Consider the following 23,754-nt stretch of genomic DNA (forward strand, 5'->3'; position numbering starts at 1 on the left):
TGTGAAAACAGGAAAAGATGCTGAAGTTTTGGTATTTTTTCCTCTTGTTACATTTGCTCATCCAGCAGCTTGATGCTAACCCTGGGCTCAAAGTGAGGATCACCCAGAAAGGGCTGGACTATGGTAATATTTCCAATAGTTACCTTGCAATAGATTTTATTATTATATTGAGCCCTTAATGCAAAGTATAAGAACACCCTGAGAATGAGTTGTTCACTGCTATAGAGAAAAGGAAGGTTTAAAGATTAAATGTAAGGAGGGAATGGCTTGGTGGGAGGGAGAACAAGGTTCCATGGATATGGCGGCGCCAGTGAAAGAGCAACTCCCAAATATGGCGGGAAGGGGGCAGCATTAGAAATCTCCTAAACTTGAACTACATTGTGTAAACTTTCCAACTATATTAGGGCAGCTGAAGAGGTCTCTGTACCTTTGCAGGCAAGGAGATCGGGCTGGAGATCCTGAAGCAAAGAATAAAAGAAGAAAGCTTCCTAGATTGGAGTGGCCGGGAGAAATCTGGAGTTGGCGATGTGGACTACACAATTTCAGGGTGAGTGAACTAGGAAAGGGTATTTAAAAACAATTGCACGAAATAGCTCTTTGCAATGTAATGTCAGCACACTGCATGCTATCTAAGGTACTGTGCTTATGTGTTGTCATGGCAATACCACCATGTCATACATTGATTATAATTTAAAGGGCAATGCACACATATATGATTTGAGGCTGGAGGCAAATCCTACTGAAGTCAAAGAACGACTACCAGTGACCACAATGCACTTTGGATTACTCTGGGGTACTTGCTACTGATTCAGAATATAGCTGTGAGAGTAAATTAAAAGTTTTGTGCTACCAGCATGACTTGGGTAAATGTCCATAGCTGATTGACACCTAAGATATAGATACTGCAAATCAGTCTAACACAGTTATAAGAGAGAAAGAAAAGGGTAAACATTGTATCCTACTTATTGGTAAGAATCTTTGCAGGAAATGCCCATATTTTCAGATGAGTAGGTCACGCTGTACCTGATGTATGAGTCTTAAGAGCCAGCAGGTATGTCACTGACCAGGTTCAGAGATCTCAAATGCAGAAGGTAAACTGAGTTTCAAACACTGAACACAAGCGATACAGAAATTACAGATTCTTTGGAGTAATGAAAATCACAAAATTAAAAATGTACATGACCAAACTTTCAAAGGGGAGGGCAGAGGGTCTCAAGCAAATATATGTATGTACCTGTTAGTCTGCCTTTGATTGCTCGATTAACTTTGAATGCATGCACAAATCACAGACATGGATGCACAAAGGTTAGACAGACCTCCAGCTGATTGTTCACATAAACATTTACCTAATTTGCATGCACACTTGAGCTAATTGTATATGAAAACACACTGGCAAATGCAAATGGGACATCACCCTTTGAAAATTTGGCCCATACAATCTTCAGAAAAACTACAAGCAGGGACTCTATGTCTCTACAGATTAGTAATAGCTGGAGCTGGGTGAATATTGCAAATGTTCTTAGTGAACATTCATTCAGACATTTTAAATGAATAAACTTCAGCAATGATCTTTTGTGTTTGCTTCCCAGGACTAGTCAAGTGAATAAGCTGACTGGTAGGGATGTTCTCCAACACAGCAATTTGTGAATAGATGTTGCAAGAATAGTCACATAAAGTGAATTTGATATTAATAATTTCAAATATTCACACCAGAATTTTGATTCTAAGAGATGAGACACGTTCATAGAATCATAGAAATGTAGGGCTGGAAGAAACCTCAAGAGGTCATCCAGTCCAGCCCTCCATGGTGAGGCAGAACCAAGTAAACCTAGACAGATGTTTGTTTGGCCTGTTATTAAAAACCTCCAATGACTGGGACATCCCTGGCATTCATCTTATTTGGAATATAAAGAGGGGTAGAGTTCAGTCCAGTGCTGGAGCTGGACATTTCTGCCATGGGGTAAGACTCTGTCTTACTTCTGAGAATTTCTCTTGGAAGCAGAGTTTGGCCCTGAATCAAGCTTAAACTCTGATTCAGATTCTCGTTTGCTTTTGGAATGCAAACTAATATCCTTATTTCTGATTTTATAGGGTAAGAATTAACACCATTGAATTCCCAGATGCTTCCGTATCCCTCATACCCGGGATTGGGATTAAACTATCAACTCAACGTGCTTACGCAACCATCAGTATGAACTGGAGCATCAGGACCTGGTTGTTGTAAGTATAGAACTGTGTATCCCAAGTATTTTCTTGTGGAAGAAAAATTAAAATGGAAAATGGAAAAATACAAAATACCAATCTCATTTTTTCCAAATTCAGGTACTTTTTATCAGTTAACAACATCAATTTGTTACCATACGCCATTCAGTCTAACAGAGATCTCCAGTGTGAGACATTCCCTTTCAAGCAACACACTGATGTTAATAGAGATCCCACTACTAATGATGCGCCAGTGGCAAGTAAAAGATCAAAGATCTATTAGTGTGCTAGCATTGTCCAGACCGCTAGCTAACTCAATGTTTAGGAAGTTTATTGTACAGTGGTTCGCACTCTATAATAATAAGGGCACTGTAATTAAAGTACAGTTACAGTGAGTGAGCTTCTGTGCTATACCTCCAACAGTACAACTACACTGGAGCTGGAGGTGTAATTTCCAGTTTGAGTAGACATACCGCACTAACCCTGATCAAAGTAATGTGCAAAAAATAGCTGTATAGCGGCAGCTGAATGGAAGGTGGGATGGGATTGCAGCCACCTGAGTACAATCCCATCTGAGACCCTAGGTATGTACTGAGGATGGCTAGCCTGTCCTGCAGCACATGCAGCCACGACTACACAGCTATCTTAGCGGACGTCTGCCCAAATTACACCTGCAGCTCCAGTGTAGACATACCCTGAGAGGCACAGGATGGAATTCACAGCCTAGGGGAAGTGCAGACTATGGTGGCTTTAAGCCATCTTTACACCCTCCCACTCCTGGGCTTCTCTGGAGAGGTCCCCAGGACTGTGTAAATTATTGTTGACTAACTAACACGGTGGGTGAACACTTTTCACAATGCAATCACTCTATATCTGACCTATCAGTCCTTGCACAACACTTATCTTATTCAAAAGATAAGCCTGGGAACTTAAACTCACGACTTTGCTAGACAGTGAAAATCATGGTGGGAACAGAGACACTGGATTTATAGCTTATTACAATCTGTAACCCGTTGATCAACCTCCCTCCCCCCAGCTTCATTTCCTCCCTGTATCTGGAGGGGTATTAATGTTCCATGTTGTATTTAACTGTGACATGCTGAGTAAGTTTCCCAGACCCGAAGAGGAGCTCTGTGTAAGCTCGAAAGCTTGTCTGTCTCATCAACAGAAGTTGGTCCAATAAAATATATTACCTCACCCACATTGTCTCTCTAAGTTACATTGTGTACATTACTAAATTGTTGCAACCCCTGGGTAGGTTGCCATAACTTATATTACATTTTCAGATGGCTATATCACAGTGCTGACTGGAATCTCCAAAGTGCTACATGCAGCAGTCCTGTCCTCAACAAACCCCTCCCAGCCAAAGCATGCCCCCTGCACCATGGCTTGCAGGGTGGTGTTAAAAGGACAGCTTCATGGCTGTCTTCCACAGTGGCTGCAGCAGCTAGCTATGGGGCTTTTAGGGCCTCTTTACTGCTCTGGCCCTTTTACCCAGCGAAAAGAGCTGGAGCTAAGATGAGGATCTCACTCACTGTATTTACATTGTAACTGGAAGGTTAGCTACCTAATTTACACAGTATTACACCTTTAGTTTTCTTCTTAAAAGATACACACATACATACACTTATTAGAATCGAAGTATATTAATTACATGGAACCATGTAACTTTACAATCCAGCCCCACTAAGAAGCACCACATCACCGTGTTGCCCTAGGAACAGACTCTAAACCAGTTTGTGAGACCTGAGAATCACCATTTGGTGCTTCCCCCTTGTTCCATAAGGGAGGGAATCGCATCAGCCTTTTTTGCTGGTGTAGTTTATTTCCCTCTGGGCTCTGTGAATGGCACTAGGGCTTAGCCTTTGCAGGGAAGGGCAGGTAGCAGCTTGCTGGATGATGTTATCATCCTGGCATGGGCTCCAGAGATATGGGTAGCCCTACAGGAAAGTAAAGCTCCTCCTATACTCCCGTCCCTTACTATCTTGCACGGGCACACAGAAGTGCTTATGACTGAGACGATGGTATTTACACTGTTATTATCCTCTGTCATGTAGTGAACTCCTTCTAGTTACATGAATTAGTGGCAATTAAAATCATCAAAAAGCGTAGCTACTCTGGAATTGCTCTGTCATTGCAGTCTAGCTGCACTGTAAAACGGTGCCTTGTTAGAAAATGTTACAGGGCATGTCAAAATCAGAGTATATCCACAGTCTCCAAAGGGTTAGTTGTGGAATCATCACAATTAAACAGGGAAAACACTTGTTAGGTCACATCTCGTCCCTTCCTCCAGCCAATGAAGAACTGTTCCCTGCAGTGTATTCATCAATTTGAAATCACTCATGTAACAGGGCATCCACTGATCCAATTGTGAGAATATTCCATGGCTTAGTAGACCTTACAGTTAAGGTATTTTTCCTAATATTCAGCCTAAATTTCCTTTGCTAAATTTCATCTCTTTATTCCTATTCATACCACTGTGGGCCACCATGTACAATTCTTCTACCTCCATGCTCTTTACATTCTTGAAATATTTAGATTGGAAGAGCAAGGATTGTCATTTCATTTTTACTTGTCTGTAAAGTGCCATGCATACATATTGCATTTCATAAATAATAATAAATACTTAATATAGACATTTATCATATCCTTCTTGGTCATCATTTTTCTGATCTCTGTATTTTCAGATCCTGTACTTGTTCCGTCTAGGCTAGTCCTTCTAGTCCATTTTTGTTGCTCAGCTTTCAGTTCTCTTCAGTTAATGGTCCTAGTGTGTAGAATGACACTAGTTTGGACTCCAGGCTAAGGAAAATTTACTGCATTCTATGGGGAAATGATAATCACATTCACTTTAGAACCTAAGCAACTCTTTCTATTGTAGTTCCATGGCTCTTGTGACAGTGTTATTACAGATCACGAAGATCATGGGAGATTCACAATTTGGCATGGATCAGACAGTCTCTGTGAAGTTATGACATTAGGCAACCTTGACAAATCATAAGAACATAAGAACGGCCGTACCAAGTCAAACCAAAGGTCCATCTAGCCCAGTATCCTGTCTATCGACAGTGGCCAATGCCAGATGCCCCAGAGGGAGTGGACCTAACAGGCAATGATCAAGTGATCTCTCTCCTGCCATCCATCTCCACCCTCTGACAAACAGAGGCTAGGGACACCATTCCTTAGCCATCCTGGCTAAAAGCCATTCATGGACGTAACCACCATGAATTTATCCAGTTCTCTTTTAAATCCAACATCATTCCAGCATTCACACTTTCAAGATTAGTGTGTGGAACCTGATTCTTTGCAGGAACTACCTCTACAATCTACTTTAATCATTAGAGATAGGTAAAACAATCTCATTTCCTCCTCAGTGAAAGAAACAGACACTTTGTTCCATTAGATTCTTGGATGTTCCCTGTAAGTAGATTTTTCAACGGCGTTTGTTTTTGTCTGTGCAGCAAAGACAGCGGAAGTGGTACAGTGTCCATTTCAGGAGTATTTATTACATCAGTCTTTACCATGTCACAAGATAGCACAGGTCACCCATCAATGTCACTGGACAGCTGCCAGATGAGTATTAAGGGTGTGGAAGTCAAGCTGAATGGAACAATCAGGTATGTTGCAAGAGATTTTATATACTCTAGTGCAGGGGTTCTCAAACTGGGGGTCGAGAGGTTATTACATGGGGGGTCATGAACTGTCAGCCTCCACCCAAACCCCGCTTTGCCTCCAGCATTTATAATGGTGTTAAATATATAAAAAAGTGTTTTTAATTTATAAGGGGGGTTGCACTCAGAGGCTTGCTGTGGGGGGTCACCAGTACAAAAGTTTGAGAACCACTCCTCTAGTGGAAAGTAACAGAATCAATGGTGCAAGGCCCATTTGTCAAAATTAGTCACCCAGATACATTTTTAGGAGTCTGTGTGGTAATGTGAATACCAAAATCCAGGATGCAGGCCCTAATCCAGGTCCCCACGTTTGAAAATTAGTCTTCTCAGGCCAGATTTTCAGAACATGATCTATTTTGCGAATTCAAAATGTGTACACAAAAAACATAGGATTTGAGTACACAAACTGTAATTTGCACAAACAAATTGGGTGGAAATGAATTTAGTGCCTGCGAAGTTTATCACTAGTGTCTGTTGGTGATAGCACAGCAAAAATTGTATGCATGGGTTTCTTGTACAATTGGAGGCCAACTTGAGGCCCCTTTGAAAATGTAGCCCAAATTTTGAATGAAGTTCACCCTGAGAATTAAAATAAATGTCATTCAGACGAGAGCATACACTGGTGGTACAGCTTCAGCCATCTGGTTTGTGCTGGAGCCCTTTTTAGACAGTGAGAGAGAAAGCATGGATGAGTGAGCTGTTCTACCTGCTATTTCAACGCTAATATTCATTGCTTTCTAGATAATATTCTAATCCTCAACCATAGGTGAGAATGAGAAGGCCTGTCCTATAGCTGAGCCCAGAGGTGGTACAGGCCTGAGGGGGAGGAGGATTTTGGGGACTATAGCCACCCCAAAATTTGTCTTAGCCTCCCCCACCACCCACCCCTCCCAGCTCTAATATCATACATTACCCAGATACTCCTCCACTGCTGCTGATGGTCCCACTGCATTCAGAGCTGAGCTCTCGGCCAGCAGCCACTGCTCTCCGGCTACCCAGCTCTGAAGGCAGCACCTGCTGCCAGCAGCAGTGCAGAAATAAGCCCAGGCTGGAGACTAAGGTGCCCGAAAGTAGCCCCAGTCCATGACCCTTCCCACGAGGGTGTGCCACCCTGGGCTGGTGGGGGTCCAGGGCTCCCTGCGATAGCCCAGATTGACCAGCTCCAGCCCAGGCTCCTGGGCTCTGCCACATATGGTCACTGCTCTCTGATGGCTCTGTCAGCCCCAGAGCAGGTTCCTCTGCCCAGGCAGCTCTTACCAGCTGTGAGCAGTCGAAGGGCAGTGGGGAGCTGAGGAACAGCCGCAGCCCCAGGGCTCCGAGCAGGAAGAGGAGACGGGAGTGCCACAGCTGCACACACTATGGCACCAACCAGAGCAGCAGCTGCTCCTCACAGCCAATCTTTAGCTTCCGGCCTTCGACCAGGCAAAGGGCGTGGCCTAGTGGAGGAGGTGGGGCCGGCACTTAACTGAAGAGCAGGGGGCAGGGCTGGTGCTGCCCCTAGCTGAGACTGATGAGCAAGCCTTCATGCAGCTGCCCAGTCTAATTACTCCTAATCTTGATGGTGCTTTTCATTTCCATAGATCTTAGTGTTCATAGCACTGAAATGATCTCCATTCAAAAGGTGGCCTTTTGGCAGTTTTCAGATTAGACAGGTCCAATATAGACTGGGCTTTTATCCTCGTACAGGTTATGTTGTGATACTGGGGTCTACAAATAAATTAATACAACACTTACTAGATTAGTTGTCTGCTAGGATATTAGATTCACACAGGTCCAGTTTGCACCTATAAGTACATTAGGATGTATGACACACGGTGACTTTAGTGTTCAACTAACTGAAGCAATGGCCTTTCTCTTTTTTTTTTTTTCTCTAGCTGGCTCTATAAATTCTTTACTAGATACCTGGAGAAGCCCATTCAAAGGAGCTTGCATACACATGTAAGTCTTTATAAATTGTTTAAAGGGAGAAACTTAAGGAATACATGGAACTGCATCATCTCAGAGGCGACAGTCTTGAACTTGACTAATGAATTACCTGATAACTAGAAAAAATACAACCTGATTCTGTGCTGACCGGCACGTTCATCAGCATCTGTTTGCAGGCACCAACTTCCAAATAAGCTCTGCAATTCCTGGTCATGGCAATAATCATAAACACCATAGAGTCAGATTCTCCCTCTGACTGACTTGCACAAAAGGGCTGTAGCAGGGCCAACAACTTAGCTCATGGAGTTTCTATGACAATCAGTTATTTTTTACATTCATGCTCCTCATACTCAACACATCTGTGACTATGTACATCATGGTTGTCAGTTAAACTGCATACATACATCATGAGAGATAAAATAGGAATTTGTGGACCTGTCACTAGAGAGTGACATAATCACAGTTGCTTGAGCAGATCTGACTTTCATCCACTAGAGACGGAAGGATACAATATATACTAGCCAGTATGTAATTTCTCTGTATTTTTATACAGTCATGTCCAAACATCAGACAAGGGATCCAGCAGATGGATGCACAGCTCAGAACACTTCAGGGTGAGTCTCTGACACTGCCTTTTCTTTACAATTCTCATGCTGTTCAGATTTTGTTGTTTTCTTGTCAGCTACTGTCATAGATCTCAGTTGAGCTCCCACTGCTGGGTGCCCGTCAGATGGCTGTGATGGGTCCCTGGTTGGTTTAAACTTCCCTGGGTCTCAGCAATCTGAAGCACTGTTTTCTCCCGGGGCTTCTCTGGCACATTTCTTGGGCACTGGCTCTCAGCCTGCTACTGGCAATGGAGTCTCTTAAACACCCAGAACCAGCCCTGATGCTCCAAGATACCTCAATAGTTTAAACGCATCCTCTCCCAGAACTCCATCAAAAGGTGTGAGCCTGCTGGGTTATTGTTTATCCTCTCAGGAGGCACATGGCAGTTGTGAAGCATAAAACACACAGAGAGACACTCTACACATTGCTCTTTTATGTAACAGATAAAGCCCAAGAGAGTACAGATCATTTATAAAACAACAAACATCCTAAATGCTTTCCACTCGCTAGCTCTCCCTTCCCTTGGGAATCCTTGGAGGCCCATCTGTGTTCAGGAAGGCAGGTTTCCACTTTTCTCATCAGCCTGCTACATGCAGCTCCTTTCAGCTTGAGCTCATGAAAAATGGCCAGGGAAGACTCTGAATAGAGTAGCTACTGTATTTTATAACCTTCCAGTCCCTTTGGAAGGAGTCTCCTGGATCAACCTCCGCAGCCAATCAGAAATCCCTGGCAGGTGACTGTATTGCCAAGCGACCTCTCTCCCGATAAACCAGTTCTCCTGTTTGGGTGCCAGTCTATTGTTTAAAACTATTCAATTTCAATGAGAGTACTCCAGATTTAACTATCTTCTATCAGCCTTGTACCACTACTCTGTTGGAATTTCAATCCAATATGGAGCTAAACACACCATAGTGAAGGCCAAAGGGGCTATACACTGAAATCAATGGGAGTTAGGCAACTTACCTGTTGCTTAGGTGCTTTAGAAAATCCCATTAGCCCCTGATGCCTTCATACAGTTGCAAATCTGGTCTTCATCTACAATGGCCTAAACCTGCAAGGTGCTGATTGCTTCCTGGAAGGTGCTGTAGGTCATCAATTATCCCTGAAGACTGTGGGAGTTAAGGGCACTCTGTATCTTGAAGGAGGTACTCAGCACTTTGCAGGGTTGAGCCCAAAAGGTGTAGTACTTACCCGTTTCTTGCCACAATATTTTAAGGGTCCATTCTTCCCTTTCTGTAAGCACAGAACTTCAATTGAAATCAATTGGAAGTTACAGACTCATAGGATGTGCTCAGAAGTGGTCGACAGTGTCAAGAAATGCCAATGCCTCCTTCAGTTCTGAAGAGTTTCCCGCAAAAGCAGAACTTGGGGAAAGTGGTCAACTAACTGTTGGGTGGGACAAGAGGAGAGTTAGGTCTGAATCACTGTTGGTCAGTGGGGTTTCCTAGGGAATACCTTGGGTTCTTAACCAAAAACATTTGTTTTGATTTTTTCCTCCCTCCTTGTTTGAGCATTTTCTCCTCCAAGAACTGCATTCACTCTTAATTAAACATTACTGGCTGTGTTATAATTAATAGCTGTTTTGTTTTATCTACCACCTTTACAGTCCCTACCCAGATTGATGCCTTTGCCCAAATAGACTACTCCCTAGTTAACTCTCCAGGAGTCTTCCAATCATACATTGATCTGGACTTAAAGGTAATTGCCTTTAATACTAGTTGTCTGGAACTGTGGTCTTTTGATAGACTTCTTATCCTTTGTTAGATTGGCATGGTTATTATTTATTTATTATTAATTATTATTATCATTATTGTTTATATGTATGACCATAGCACCTAGGAGCCCCAGTCATGGCCCAATACCCCATTGCGCTTGGTGCTGTACAAGCACAGAACAAAAAAACAGTCCCTGCCCCAAAGAGATTACAATCCAAGACAAGAGACAACAGATGGTTGGTTTTGCTTCAACATTATGATCTGAATCCAATGAGAGACTCCAAAGCAATGTCTCATTTAGTTTGTTTTTTCCAACAATTCTGTTGTAGAAACATGACATGATTGTTAAATAAATTAATGGAACAGGTCATTTTGATTCTGTTGTTCAGTTTCCCATAGCAAATAGAGAGCAGTAAAAGAAGACTGAGCAGGTTAAAAGGAAAAAAAGAGAAAGGAAAAGAGGGAAAACACAGTATGTAACCCACCCTAGGAGAAAAGAGGGAAGTAGATTTCTGGGGCTTGATTATCCTGTCTATTGATTTCAATAGGAGTTGTATGAGTTAGAAGATCAGGACCCTGGAACGAGAGAGGAAGAGAGAGTGTACATTTTAGGAGCAATGATTAAGCAACAAATCCAGGAAGTAGATAGAGAGAGCTCTTGAACAAGAGCAAGCCAAGTCTGAAGAGCACTGCTGAGGCTATGGCGACACTACGAGGCTTTTAGTGACACAGCTGTGCCGCTACAGCCATACCGCTAAAAGGCACACAGTGTAGCTGCTGTTTGTCGGCAGGAGAGAGCTCTCCTGGTGACAAAAAACTTCCACCCCCCACCACCCAGCAAAGCGCTGTTCACACCAGCGCTTTTCGTCGGTAAAACTTTTGTCAATCAGGGGGGTGTTTTATTTAACACCTCTGAATGACAAAGTGCCAGTGTAGACAAAGCCTAAGACTCAAGACCCTGAGAGATTCCTTCAACTAAGGGAAACATGAAGGATGATGCACCCTGCTTAGGTGTGATGCTGAGTAGTAAGATTTTCTTGTCATGCTATGTGAAGTGTAAAAACAGTTTAGTTTTACTACGTGGATACATAGTTTGGATTTTTAATATCCTGAGCATTTTCACTATTTAAAAAATCATTTTAAATTTTGTTTTGTTTTGTAAAAACATACAGAGGGGATTTTTTTCCTTAAAATATTCTAGTTTCAGAAATATTCAGCACTTCAAAGTTTAAAACCTTTATTGTTTATCCCCTGGCTAATGTTATAGTTCATGCGATAGTTACTCCAAGTATATTTGGCTTTTCCTATATTTCTTTTTCTTTCTACATGACCTGTGCTCCTTGGCCTGCACTGGCTACCAGTTTGTTTCTCAGTGCATTTCAAGGTGTTGATTTTGATCTGTATGGTTTAAGCCCTGGCAGCTTTGACCTAGTAGGTCAGTGAATAGTAGAGAACTTTTTAGTGCATGATAGTAGGGCTCACGCAGCCAGTTAGTGCATGATAGGCTAGCATGCTTGTAGATCTAGACTCCAGCTTGCCACTCACTAAGTATCCTTGTGGACAAACCCTTAGAGCAGGGATGGGGAACTTGCGGGCTGGATCTGGCCCGCTGCTTCATTTCATCCAGCCCGCAGCAAGTCTACACACCGCGGGCTGGAAGCCCTGAGCCTCAGCACTCCCACACAGGGCTGGAGCCACAAGCACTGGCTTGCCCCACTACAGGGGGAAGCTGGGGATGGCCGCAGCTCCTGGAAGCGACTGGCATGTCCCTAAGACCCCTAGGAGCAGGAGTAATCAGGGAAGCTCTGTGCACTGCCCCCCACTGCCGATGGGAGTTGTGGGCATGGGCAGAGAGCACCATGCAGAGCCTTCTGGCCCCTCCACCTAGGAGCCGGACATGGTAGTCACTTCCAAGAGCAGCACAGAGCCGGGGCAGGCAAGGAGCCTGCTTTAGCCCCACTGCACTGCCAACCAGGAGCCATCTGCCTGAGGTAAGCACTGCCCAGATGGAGCCTGCACCCCGAACCCCCACCCCAGGTTGGAAACCCCTCCCACACCCCAACTCCCTCCCAGATCCCACACCCCCATCCACATCCAACCCCCTGCCCCAGCCGAGTCTCCTCCCACACCCCAACTCCACCCAGATCCTGCACCCTGAACCTCCTCCCACACCCCAACCTTCTGCCACAGCTTTGAGCCTGCTCCCACACTCTAAACTGCTTGGCCCCAGCCCAGAGCCCCATCCTGCTCCCCAAACCCCTCATACCCAACCCTACGCCAGAGCCCACACCCCCAGGGGAGGCTTCACCCCCCCTCCTGCACCCCAACTTTCTGCCCCAGCCTGGAGCCCCCTCCCACATCCTGAAGCCCTCATTTCTGGTCCCACCCCTGAGCCTAGGGGAAGCCCTGAGCCTCTACCCTCAACCCCCTTGTGAGGCTGTGTGTTGCCCACCACTGATTCTTTTTGTGGGTCAATGGCCCCTGATAGAAAAAAGTTTCCCCACTCCTGCCTTAGAGATCACCTCTCTCCTTATGCACCATCCTAGCAGATGACATCACTGGATAGCTCTTAATGACAGTTCTCAGATTTGAATTTTTAGGGATGGAGGCAAGGGGCAAGATTTTTAAAAAAATAGCAGCCTAAAGCCAGGCTCCTCAATCAATATTTGGGCACAGAAATAAGTTGCCTCATTTTCTAGAGTGCTGACCCCTGAGTAGCCTCTGGTGTCTTCAGTGGATGCTTGGCATCTTTGAAAAACGGGCCAAGAGCGTTCTCCGTGGAGGGCCCTGTAAGATCCTCCATTGTAAATGCATTCAGAGTTTTTGACAGGCTTTGTTTTTATACATGACAATAATATTTTGCAGGGGGCAATCTATCCAATTGGAAATTGGACTGACCTTGCCTTTGTACCAGCTCCTTTCATTCTCCCAGACAAAAGTGATTCCATGCTTTACTTCGGCATCTCTGAGTATTTCTTTAAGTCTGCCTCGCTGGCTTATTACACAGCAGGGGCCTTCAACATCACCATCATAGAAGAGGTGAGTGGCACTTGCAGATGGAGGGATTAAAAATGTTCCGGGTATGGTCCTTTAGAGAAGGGGGTTTTACAAACTCATTTGCAGTGCAGTTACAGGCTCAGTGTTAACCAAGCCATGCAGTTATCAGAGTGTGATCATGGTCTCTAATACTAATTCTTTATTTTGCCATTATATAGTATCTAGATTTGTCAGGCCAAATTCAGAAGTGCCATTAAACAAGGTACAAAATAGGCACACTTTATCTTCAAAAGTGACATGTCACAGATCTGAACCATATTCTCCTCTGAAAAGGACAAGGAAATTCATGCTGGGGACTCTGCTGCCTTACTGGCAGCTTTCTGAGGAGCCTTTTCTGACTCAAAGTACAAGGAGGGATGCCTGGAACTGAACTGGCTCTACCTGTGGGCTGAGCAGATGTCACAAAGCATAGCAGTTTTGCCTGTAGCTGGGAGGCCGAGCAGAGCTTTGAGACCTGTCTCCAGTGGGTTCTATATTTTCCAGCAACAACCGACTACAGGCCCAAATGTGAGCAGAATATTGCACCTGTATTTCTGCGGAAGGTTTTAATCTTTGTTTCTCCAATATGCAGGTTTTTTTCTTTTGGGCAGGTTAGTGAGAATTTGACTCAGTGCTCTAGGACTCCCCCTAGCAATTTTCCAAGGTTCAAAGGCGCTAGGTCAATAAAATGACAATAAACAGCAGATTTAAAGAAAACCTAGACATGAAGCTCACACAGGATGGAATAATTTCTTTCATTTGTTTTGCAGCTTTCCAGTTATTTTAATGTAACAACAGAGACATTTGGCAGCATCATTCCTGAGGTGAGTATCTTTAGTTCTGTGAACCCTTAAGAAACCACCATAGCTAGTCCCAGTGTGGGTGTCATCTGAGTAATGGTTAATCTCCAACGGTTTGGTGGAGCCACTGTGTTTCACTGTGTTGGAGAAGGGGAAGATGCACAGTGGCTGAGAGGCAGGTCTAGGTCACAATTCTTGCTTCAAGTGAGTCCTAACTGGCCCCAAGACATCTCTCCTAAGAACTCCTTTCTCCTGCCCAAACTGTCATGACTTGGGTCACCTGGCTGCTGGCTTCTGACAGACCAGCAGGTGGGAGAGAGTGTGCATCAGCAGCTGAGGAGGATGATGATGGTGAAGAGCTATTAATGAATAGCAAAGTGGCTGCATGTTGGGAAACAAAGCTGGCAGGTAGGCAGGAAGGAATCACTGGGCTTTCTGCCTGTGTGAGGAAGATGCCAACTTCTAACATTTGCATGTGGTCTACGGAAGGACAAGGGAGATGGTGGGGTTTCATTTAGTTTATGTGAGGAAGATGGATAGAGCAGGAGTGGAGAGGGCAGTGAAGAGGCAGCTTGGGCTCCTGCTGGGCTGGAGAGACAAACTGAGGGAATGAAAATGGATATAAGAACTACTACCAAATGCTGAGCATGAGTCTAAACAGTCTCAGCACTCTAGGGATTAAATATTCCCGTCTATTTCCAGGGTGAAAATAGATTTTTTTCCCATCATAAATGCAGTAGCCAAGCTCCTATGCCAAGTTCCTCATAATCATATCTATCTGCAAAGTACCATGCACTCTAATGGTGATACATTGGTGCCTCAGCCTCTTTGTTAGCTTGCTTGAGTGCCATATTCATGTTTCCTTTTTCTCAGACATGTTCACAAACTAGAATTTATTCCTCTGGAAATTGCTTCCCTTCATCTATTGAAGGGAATGGGGCTTCTGGTAATGGAGGGGACTTTCCCCAACGTTCTTGATATAGCCAAGATGATCAGGTCATTATCACAGAAGACATTCCTATTCCTCTTGCCGTTAGGACTCTACTATCTTGTTAACACCTTGTCTAAAGTTTGATCTTCAGGAACCCTTTCAAAATAACAATTTTAATTTTAATTATAACTTCACTATTCAGATTTGTTCTATATAAAGGCTACTTTCAGACTCTCCTTCTTTGCCTTGAAACCCTACAGATTGCCAAGTATTATGTAGAAGCACGTCCTGCAGTGATGAACCTGAGGGCTGCTGCTCCACCTGTGGTCAGTTTACAGACAGACACCTTTACTCTAGAGATCTGTGCCTCCATGGAGGTGCTTGCTGTCCTGCCAGACTCAACCACCCAATCCATCTTTACAGTTAACATAGTAAGTACCATGGACCAGAGGATTACATTCCATCTAGGAGTTAAAATAAGTTTGTTCTTCCACATTGCCAGAAACCAAGGCATTTGAAGGTCCTAGAGGTCAGTACCTGCAACACATAGGGGAAAATTCTACCCTTAAATAAGCAAATTCCATTAACTTCAGCCAGGGGTTGAACACGAATGTTTGGGGGCACAATCTGGCCTGTAGGATATTGCTGTTGGGAGGTGAGTTTTCTTAAAGAGGAATAAAACCCCACTTATATTACTACCTCAGTTATCTGAAGCTTACTTCTCTAGAATTCCCTGTTATACAGCCATGGGTCATGTCCCCTGACATCTCTTCCTGACATAGAAAATGCCCTTAATTAATGAAAATCTCAGTTGTCCATACTTTAAATATTGCCAGTGACAATAAGATAATCAAGGCTGAACTGTACACAAACCCCAAATCAGACAGAAAGTAGCACTGTATGAGACAGCTTCAGTATTTATCAAGGAAGGTGGAACTGTTGCATTTTAATTGATATAAGGAGACTATATTTGTGTCTGAATCTAAGAGAGGACCCCATTCTATATGGATACAGTAACTCAAGACTCTTCTCTCCTGCAGATAGCGAACACCAGTGCCAGTCTGACTATATTTGAACAGAAGCTGATTGGCTCATTATGTCTGAACAGGTAAACACAGGACAGCTTGGCCTGAGGCCATTCAAGAAGCAACATTAGTGATCCCAGTATTAAGACGCAACAGGACTTCATTGTGTCAGCCTAGCTGTACATTTAGTCCAGCATGAGGAAAAGGCAGCCAATGCAATTTAACTTCTTTCTCACAAGGGTAGGGACCCTGAGATGCTTTTGGCTACATTGCCCAAATCCTGTGGATGAAAGACAACCATATTTTAGGATCACTGAATCTTCTTTTGCTTCATTCTGTACTTTTCTATAGAGGGCTTAGTAAAGGAAACTGTACTGGATTTGTTACTCTAAAAATCTTTCACCCAGATTCTCTCCTGTGCTTAGATCAGCTCATCACCAGAGGAAGGCAGGGCCCATCAGGGAAGATAATTATGATTCCCTGATTTGCGTGGTCATTCTGCACCAGTCCCAGCATAGATTAGACCAGCCATGGCATTGCTCTAACTTATGCTGGCTGTCAACAGCCTCCCAGGCACTGTCTGCCAGCTGGGGATAGCTGACGCACATTGTGTCCCAGTCACACATCTTCCCCACTCCTGGCATACCCCATCTGTCAGGCTGGATAGGAGGGTGGAATAGGAGCCTATTATGATGATTCTGCATCATTGAGAGCTCCCCCACATGGTGGAGTGGATTCTCAGCTGGACTGATCCAGCTGCTTTCCATCCCTTTTGTGGGACTAGTGCAGGGCAAAGGGGTCAGAACACAGGAAATAATTTGGGCTGGTCTATGTATATGCTACAGTAGTGATTCCAAGCATTGGCATTGTGACTCCCAGCTGGTCAGAAAGCTATCATCTGAGGTCATGACATTTCCTACAGAATTTAAGTTTTCGTTAAAAAAAATAGAACACAGCATGTGTCTAAAAGCGTGGATGATGGTCGGCCCCTCCCACCTGACAAGATTAGACTCTGAGTGCCAAGCACCCACTGGATTATGTAGTAGGGTGCTGGGAACCTGAGCTCACATGAACCTTGTCTAGAAAGACGGTAACAGGCAAGAAGAATTAGAGGTGTCCAAACTCCAGAGAATCGCAAGAGGGAGTTCCTAAGGAGAGTAGTGGAGTGTCCGGAACCTAATGAGGAGGGTGTGGTTAGGAAGTCCTCAGAATGGTCTACAGGAAGGAAGGTTGCAGTAGGTGAACCTCAGAAAGCTTGCAAACTGAACTGAACTTCTGAACGTTTTTCAGCTAAGCCATCGCTATCACTAACATTCTCCAAGTGAAATTTCACCTCCTAGCTCCTGTAGCACATTTCTCTCAGTAGGATCTGAGAGCCAGGGGATCTTTGGTGCTTGACCTGGTGCAGTTAAATGTATGTATTGGTGAGACATACGCAACAAAACATAGAGAAAGAAGTGCGCCCACAATCCTGGATAAACTTATCCCAGGCCACACTTCTGTGCACATTCCAGGCAATGCCCTGCAGAAACACTCCTGCTCTTTTCTGTGGAAGGCAGCATGTAGGACGTATCGCCATAGAGAAGTGTCTTGTCATGGGAATATCATAGGACCTGAAGTCACTGAGGGTGACTGTACATGACTAAAACAATGTGCCTTCATCCTTTATAATAACTCCTCTTTTACTGCTTTCCTTTCAGATTCCAGCTCTTCCTGGCCGACTCCACTGTTGGGTTCTTTGAGGTAAGTTGATGGTTTCCGTGTCTAGGAAACAAGACCCAAGAATCCCAGGGAAAATGTCAGTCTGAAGAGTAAGGAGCAGAATTTCCCTACATGCATTTCTAAATCTTTAGACTTCATCCTTGGGTGGTTCTTTTCTCTCTTTCTGGAACTCACTCTGTCAATATCCTTTCTGCTGTATATATATGTATTGCAGTACTTCTTCTCAGCAACTTTTCAGTGCTCCTAAAAATGAGATGTTTTCCAATCTCTCTTCTTTGTGTATCATGTTTCATCAGAGAGGCACTAAAATTATGACCACGAAGCATACAACAGTAATCTGAAATGCTGCAGTAGAAGGAGCAGCATGTTGTAGGTTAGAACATGCACCCTATAATGGTAGACAGGCAGTGGTGGTGTGCAGGGACTCAGCACAGATTCTCACCATTAAGGTAGGGAGTGGGAGCCAATACTAGTCACAAATGCCTGAAACACATAACAGGGAAAAACCCTGCCTCCCATAGAGAGCAGTTTCCTCCTGAGGACAACTGATGAACTCTAGGAAGCTGAGCAGAGGAGAATTAAAATCTCCCAGATACTGCTGTACAGTTAAAGATAAATTCTCCTGCAAGTAAATGAAACTGATTATTTTAAATTAAATTATTGCAAGCATGGTAATGAGATCCAGATCCTCATGTTCTGTATCTTTTACATCATCTCCAAGCCTCAAGAACCAAAGGTCATTGTCACTTGTGGTTTTGTCTACCCAAATGAGGTCGGCTCATGTGAGCGGGACTCTTCTTCTTACAACTCCATCCAAGATTTAGTAGAGCAGCTTTGTAGATATCAGGAAGTGGTCCCTAAATCCATTTTCTCTCCCATGGCAGGTCTCACTTTTGGAGAATTTCCTGTCTTACGTTTTACGGAATGGAGTAATCCCAGAAGCCAATGGTAAGGATAGTGGCCAGTTCCTTTAATAGCTCTGATCTCTGTTAACAAAATAACTGTTACATGGCTCCAGGAATTGGTAATGTGATATGGGGCTTTTCACCATTGGGGACCATTTCACATCAACGCAGATGAGAAATGACAAGATATCATTATGATCTTCCGGTAGCCTATGTGAAATGAGTTGTGGGTATCAGCCAATTTCTAAAGGACAAGTAAATATATTCTCAAACCACTACTACAACTGGCACTAACTTGAAGTTTCATCGGAGAAACCAAGGACTCACTGGGCATAGAAATTGAATTATAGGGCACTGGACTGGCACTCAAGAAACCTGAATTCTATTCCTAGCTCTGCCACTGCCCTGCGGGTGACCTTGGGTAAATCACTTCCCCTCTCCATTCCTCAGTTTCCCCATCTGTAAAATGAGGGTAATAATATTGACTTCATTGGTAAAGTGCTTTGAGTGCTATGGATGAAAAATGCTATACAAGAGTGTTGTTGTTGTTATGCTGAAAGGTACAGGTGACTGCTTGGATCACAACCTCTTTTAGACTGAGTATGAAGGCACCCTTCAATTAATGTAACTCAGGATGAATTAATCACAATCTCCTCATCTAGAACAAAAGGGGGTTGTGAACCCGGCCAGGAATTTTTGAGTGGGTGAAAGAGTTCTGCCCTCCCTCATAAACACAAAATACTCAGCAAAACACAGAGGACAGACAGACAGAAGGAGCAGCTGAAAACACAGTGCTTGACCCTGGAAGAAACTTGGGAGGTTGGGAGGTGTCATGATCCTGTCTACAGTTGTATCCATTACAAGAGGTTTTTGGGTCAAAGGTGCAGGCTTAAAAGAATGCACTTGGTGCTCTGAGAAAAAGAAGCTGTTTCCTGCTGTGTCCTTCTGCATTCAGAGACACAGCACTTTGTACATTCTTTGTAAATGAACAAAGAAATACCTACCATGAATTTCTGCTCTCTACTGGAACATCCCGAGGGTCCCAAACGTTGACTAGCTGCATGGATTGAAAAGGGGCAGCATTATTATTATCTCTAGAGCTGGTCTCTACAAGTAACAGAGGAGGCACACTGGAGGAGCTCTGTGGGGAAATTTGTATCACTGCTATGTGTGCTAACCTAGCCAGTCATTCTGAGTGAAAATAACCCCTATCCAGAGGACCAGCACGAAGTCTATGCATCACTTAAGTCCCATTTAAGTCCTCAAAATAGGTGTGCATGGACCTCTTCACCAGGATGTATTTTTCACCCTTCTTGGACAGTGCAGACAAAGGAAAGGGGGTGTTTGCTAGTGGTTGGAGCACAAGACTTGTGTTCACAATTCCTCTGCAAACTCTAGGTGACTTTGGATAGGACACTTAGGAGAGCTAATGTGCTGAGCACTTCCTGCAAAATGCTGAGGCAATGAGAGCGCATTCAAAAAAGAACTAGCTCAAGTTTATGGAGGATAGGACCATCAATGGCTATTAGCCAAGATGGGCAGGGATTGTGTCCCTAGCCTGTTTGCCAGAAGCTGGGAATGGGCAACAGGGGATGGATCACTTGATTGATTACCTGTTCTGTTTCTTTCGTCTGAAGCACCTGACATTGGCCACTGTCAGAAGACAGGATACTAGGGTAGATAGACCTTTGGTCGGACCCAAAATGACTGTTCTTATGTTCTTGACCTCTCTTTGCCCTTTGTAAATGGAGATCATACCTACTATCCAGGGGTGTTGTAAGGATTTATTCATTCATGTTTGTAAACACCTTGAGATCCTTGGAAAGGTGCTATAGAAGTGCAAGTTATAATTATTAAGTATTATATACATTTTGTCTGTCTTTTTTTAAGCTAAACTGAAGAAGGGATTCCCTCTTCCTAATCTGGACCAAATTACCCTCCTCAGACCTGTTGTTAAAGTTAACGAGGTGAGAAACTGGGGTTACTCTTCTTTTGCTGGATTATCAGCATATTAAAACAGTAAAAGTCCTTGGTATAAGATGAGAAATTTCATACCACAGAAGTTTCTCTTAAGGAACAAATTTCTCTTTCTTTGAGGGGAAAAAATAAAACTGAGTTAAATGTGCGGATATTCAGTGGCCAAATGCACTCAATGGGTCAAATTCAAATGTGGTGAAAATGAGACCAACCCCTTGGAAGTCAAAGGAGTTACACTCCTTTTCACATCTTGTCTAAATTTGCCCCACCAAGTTAAATTCAAGTCTCCATCTTCTCAGTGCAACCCCATTGAGTTCAATAGGGTTACTCAAACATAAATGAAACAGAATTTGGCCTTCCTCATGTATTGTGAATAACTGGAGCTTTATATATATAATAATAGTAATAATGATAAAGATGCAGGGCATTTCCTGAGGATTAATGAGCTCCTATGGGTTATGTGTTCCAGCCGGTCATAAATCTCTCAAATATACCCTATGCCTCAATGGTTCTTGCTGATATAATAATCAAATGGAAAAACAGAGGGCAATATTCTGCTACCATCACTTACTGCAGTCATATGTTGATGCAGCACAAGAAGTTAGCCCTTAATTTGGGTGCACAGGGCATTGCTAGAAACAGGAATCAATACTAAATTAATTTGTAGAAAATTAATGAGCCAGTCAGATTGTTCCAATCATCTCCCAACTTTGCAGTCATTTTATAGTCCAAACACTGTGCCCAGTTCTTTGTTTGGGGCTGAAGCACAACTCTGCAGAGAGAGTGCGAAGATAGTTTTAAGCCACTGTTGTGTTCCATAAACCTCAGACAGCTTTGTGGCAGGCCAATCCCGATAGAAGTTGCAACTACCTGAAGGCTGCTCTAACTTGCGCTGGCTGCCAATAGCCCTAAGAGGGCCAATGTAGTAGCTAATGATAAGGTACTTGGAAACCTCATTCACACCCCTTCCTCTCTAGTCACACTACACTGGTACCAGGAGTGGGGAGGTGGCACTGAAGCATCACACACACCATCTGTGTGTCAATGGAGGTTCTCTGTTACCTGGAGTGATACTCCCATGGCTGGCTACATGAGCTTTAGGTGCAGCTTCTGTTGGCAGTGTGGTGCAAAGCAGCAGAGCCCCAAGGAGTTTATGGGTCTGTGTGTAGAAGACTCCATGCCTTTGTGAACTTCTTGAGGTTGCTACTAGTAAGTCTCAGTTCTCTTCAGTAAAGAGTCTCACCTTTAATCCCCAGGACGGAATTAAAACAGAAAATTCAGATGCTTAACTATCAGCAATTTCAGGCACTTTTGTGATTGTCCTTCTCTCCTCAGGGTTATCTGCTGATTTCCACTGACATTGACTACAAACTCTAAGGAAGGAGAGCTCATTTGGGTGATCAGGAAGTTCCCAACCAACAACATGACCCTGAAGGCTGAACACTGTCCCTTTGTTTTTAAATTTCAAAAGTCTGGAAATGAGCAAAGTCTTGCACTTCTGCTCTGATTTGGGCAAAAAGCCAAAAAGAAAGAGAGAATTGACTTGTGGAATATTTATAGCATGTATCCGGCAGAGAACCATGTAAAAACATATTATAGTGTGTGTTTTTGTGCTTACATAGGGGAAGCATTTTTTACTTAGGAGTTTGTAGGTGCCTCAGAAGTTACTGTTTTTAAAGGTTAAAGTCTTTCTGTTTAAGTAGAGCCTTTTCTGTATACTTCATGGGAAGCTTAGTATTCTTTAGAAAAAAGGAAGGATGTATGCCACCAAACTGCAAACCCAGCTATCATCGGCAGCTGCTTTCTTAATGGTCTTGTTGTAGCATAAACTTCTTATTCTGCTTCCAACTGAATGCATCTGTTGTGTTTAATATGAGGTGGGAGCTATCAAAAAGTGCTTCAAGCTGAAAACTCTCTTGGTGCCTATGAGGACTAAAATCTTCTGAGTTCTTTGTGAAAGGATTTCCTCAGAGTTTGATCAGGGGGGTGGACCAAGTGCCATTGCTGTCGTATTTCAGGACAAGGACTACCCTGGTGTCTGTTATAATAAGTGGGTACCCAAGAGGCTCCAGAACTATAGAACTTAGAGCTGAAAAAGACACGTTCGTCTAGTTCATGCTCCGACAGTACAGAATTATTCTTTACACTTTCGTTAGTATTGCATCCTTAAGTTTTAGATGTGCCAAGAAATGCAGCTACAACCACGTTTCTTGAGAAACTATTCCACAATCCCACTTTCAAAAAATCTTCAGGCAGAATTTTGTAATGATTCATTCAATTACTCCTAGTGCTATCTACCTCTTCATTCCACCTGGAAGAGTTCCTAGCTCCCTTTGGCTCTTTAGTTAGCAGTGACAAAAAGGGGCTGTTGAAAGGGAAGGGGGAATAAAAACTTGAAATTAAAAAAAAAGTTTTTGAAAAATTAAACAAATGTTTTTATTTGATTTTTAAAGTTCTGATTTCCAAAAAAATCAAACTTGCCCTGCACATCCTATTTTCCAGCAGAAAAACCCAACAATCACTGACCTGTATTTGACAAACCCCCATTTTTCAGCAGGAAATGTTTTGCAGGTGAAAACTTTCAGCCAGTTGTGATTCATTGGGATGCCCTAGCCAGTAGATGATGTACTGGTTGCATTATCAGTGTCTGCTGAGCAGCAAGGCAGACTGCAGGGTACTGGGGAAGGAAAGGGTGGCCCAGGGAGGGCAGCAACCTCCAGGACTCTCACTCTTGATCACACTGCAGAGCTCGTGTGCGGGTCTGGGCAAGCTCTAGGGGGCACTAGGGCTCAGTCTTTACAGACCTGCAAGGGGTGGCCCACACAAGCAAACTGCCCCCACTCTGGGGCTGAATCCCGGAGAGCCCACCCCAGTGCCCACCGGTAGGGTGATCGGACAGCAAATTTGAAAAATCAGGACAGAGGGTGGGGGGTAATAGGAGCCTATAAAAAAAGACCCAAAAATCGGGACTGTCCCTATCAAATCAGGACATGATCTGGTCACCATAGCCCCCAGCGTCCCCTTCCCTGCAGGGACCTAGTGGCTGCAGAACCCCCTGCCACTGCGCTCTGCACAGCACTGGCCTTGTGAGGGGGCCACGCGCGCTGGCTCCCCGCAGTGGGGCTCTGCCGGGATGGTCTCCTGCCACGCGCCGCCCTCACACCACACGGGGCGGGGCGACCCTCCCGACGGCTCAGCGCCGCGCTCGGCCGCTAGAGGGCGCTGCAGAGCACCGCAG

The 23,754-nt window shown here is 44.0% G+C and overlaps 1 protein-coding gene across 1 annotated transcript; it reads left to right on the top strand.

The window, feature by feature from the left end:
* The first annotated feature begins 3 nt into the window (after positions 1-3).
* Positions 4-22,287, top strand: BPIFC (BPI fold containing family C). Its single transcript, XM_050926978.1, has 15 exons — positions 4-123; positions 436-547; positions 2,092-2,220; positions 5,664-5,819; positions 7,748-7,811; positions 8,353-8,413; positions 10,012-10,103; positions 12,986-13,159; positions 13,927-13,980; positions 15,148-15,318; positions 15,928-15,995; positions 17,613-17,655; positions 18,519-18,582; positions 20,430-20,506; positions 21,852-22,287. Exons 1-15 carry the CDS (start codon positions 18-20, stop codon positions 21,891-21,893), a joined length of 1,413 nt encoding a protein of 470 aa, XP_050782935.1. The 5' UTR covers positions 4-17; the 3' UTR covers positions 21,894-22,287.
* Positions 22,288-23,754: the final 1,467 nt, after the last annotated feature.

This window comes from Gopherus flavomarginatus, chromosome 1, assembly GCF_025201925.1.
Source record: "Gopherus flavomarginatus isolate rGopFla2 chromosome 1, rGopFla2.mat.asm, whole genome shotgun sequence".
In the NCBI taxonomy this organism is placed as follows: Eukaryota; Metazoa; Chordata; order Testudines; family Testudinidae; genus Gopherus; species Gopherus flavomarginatus.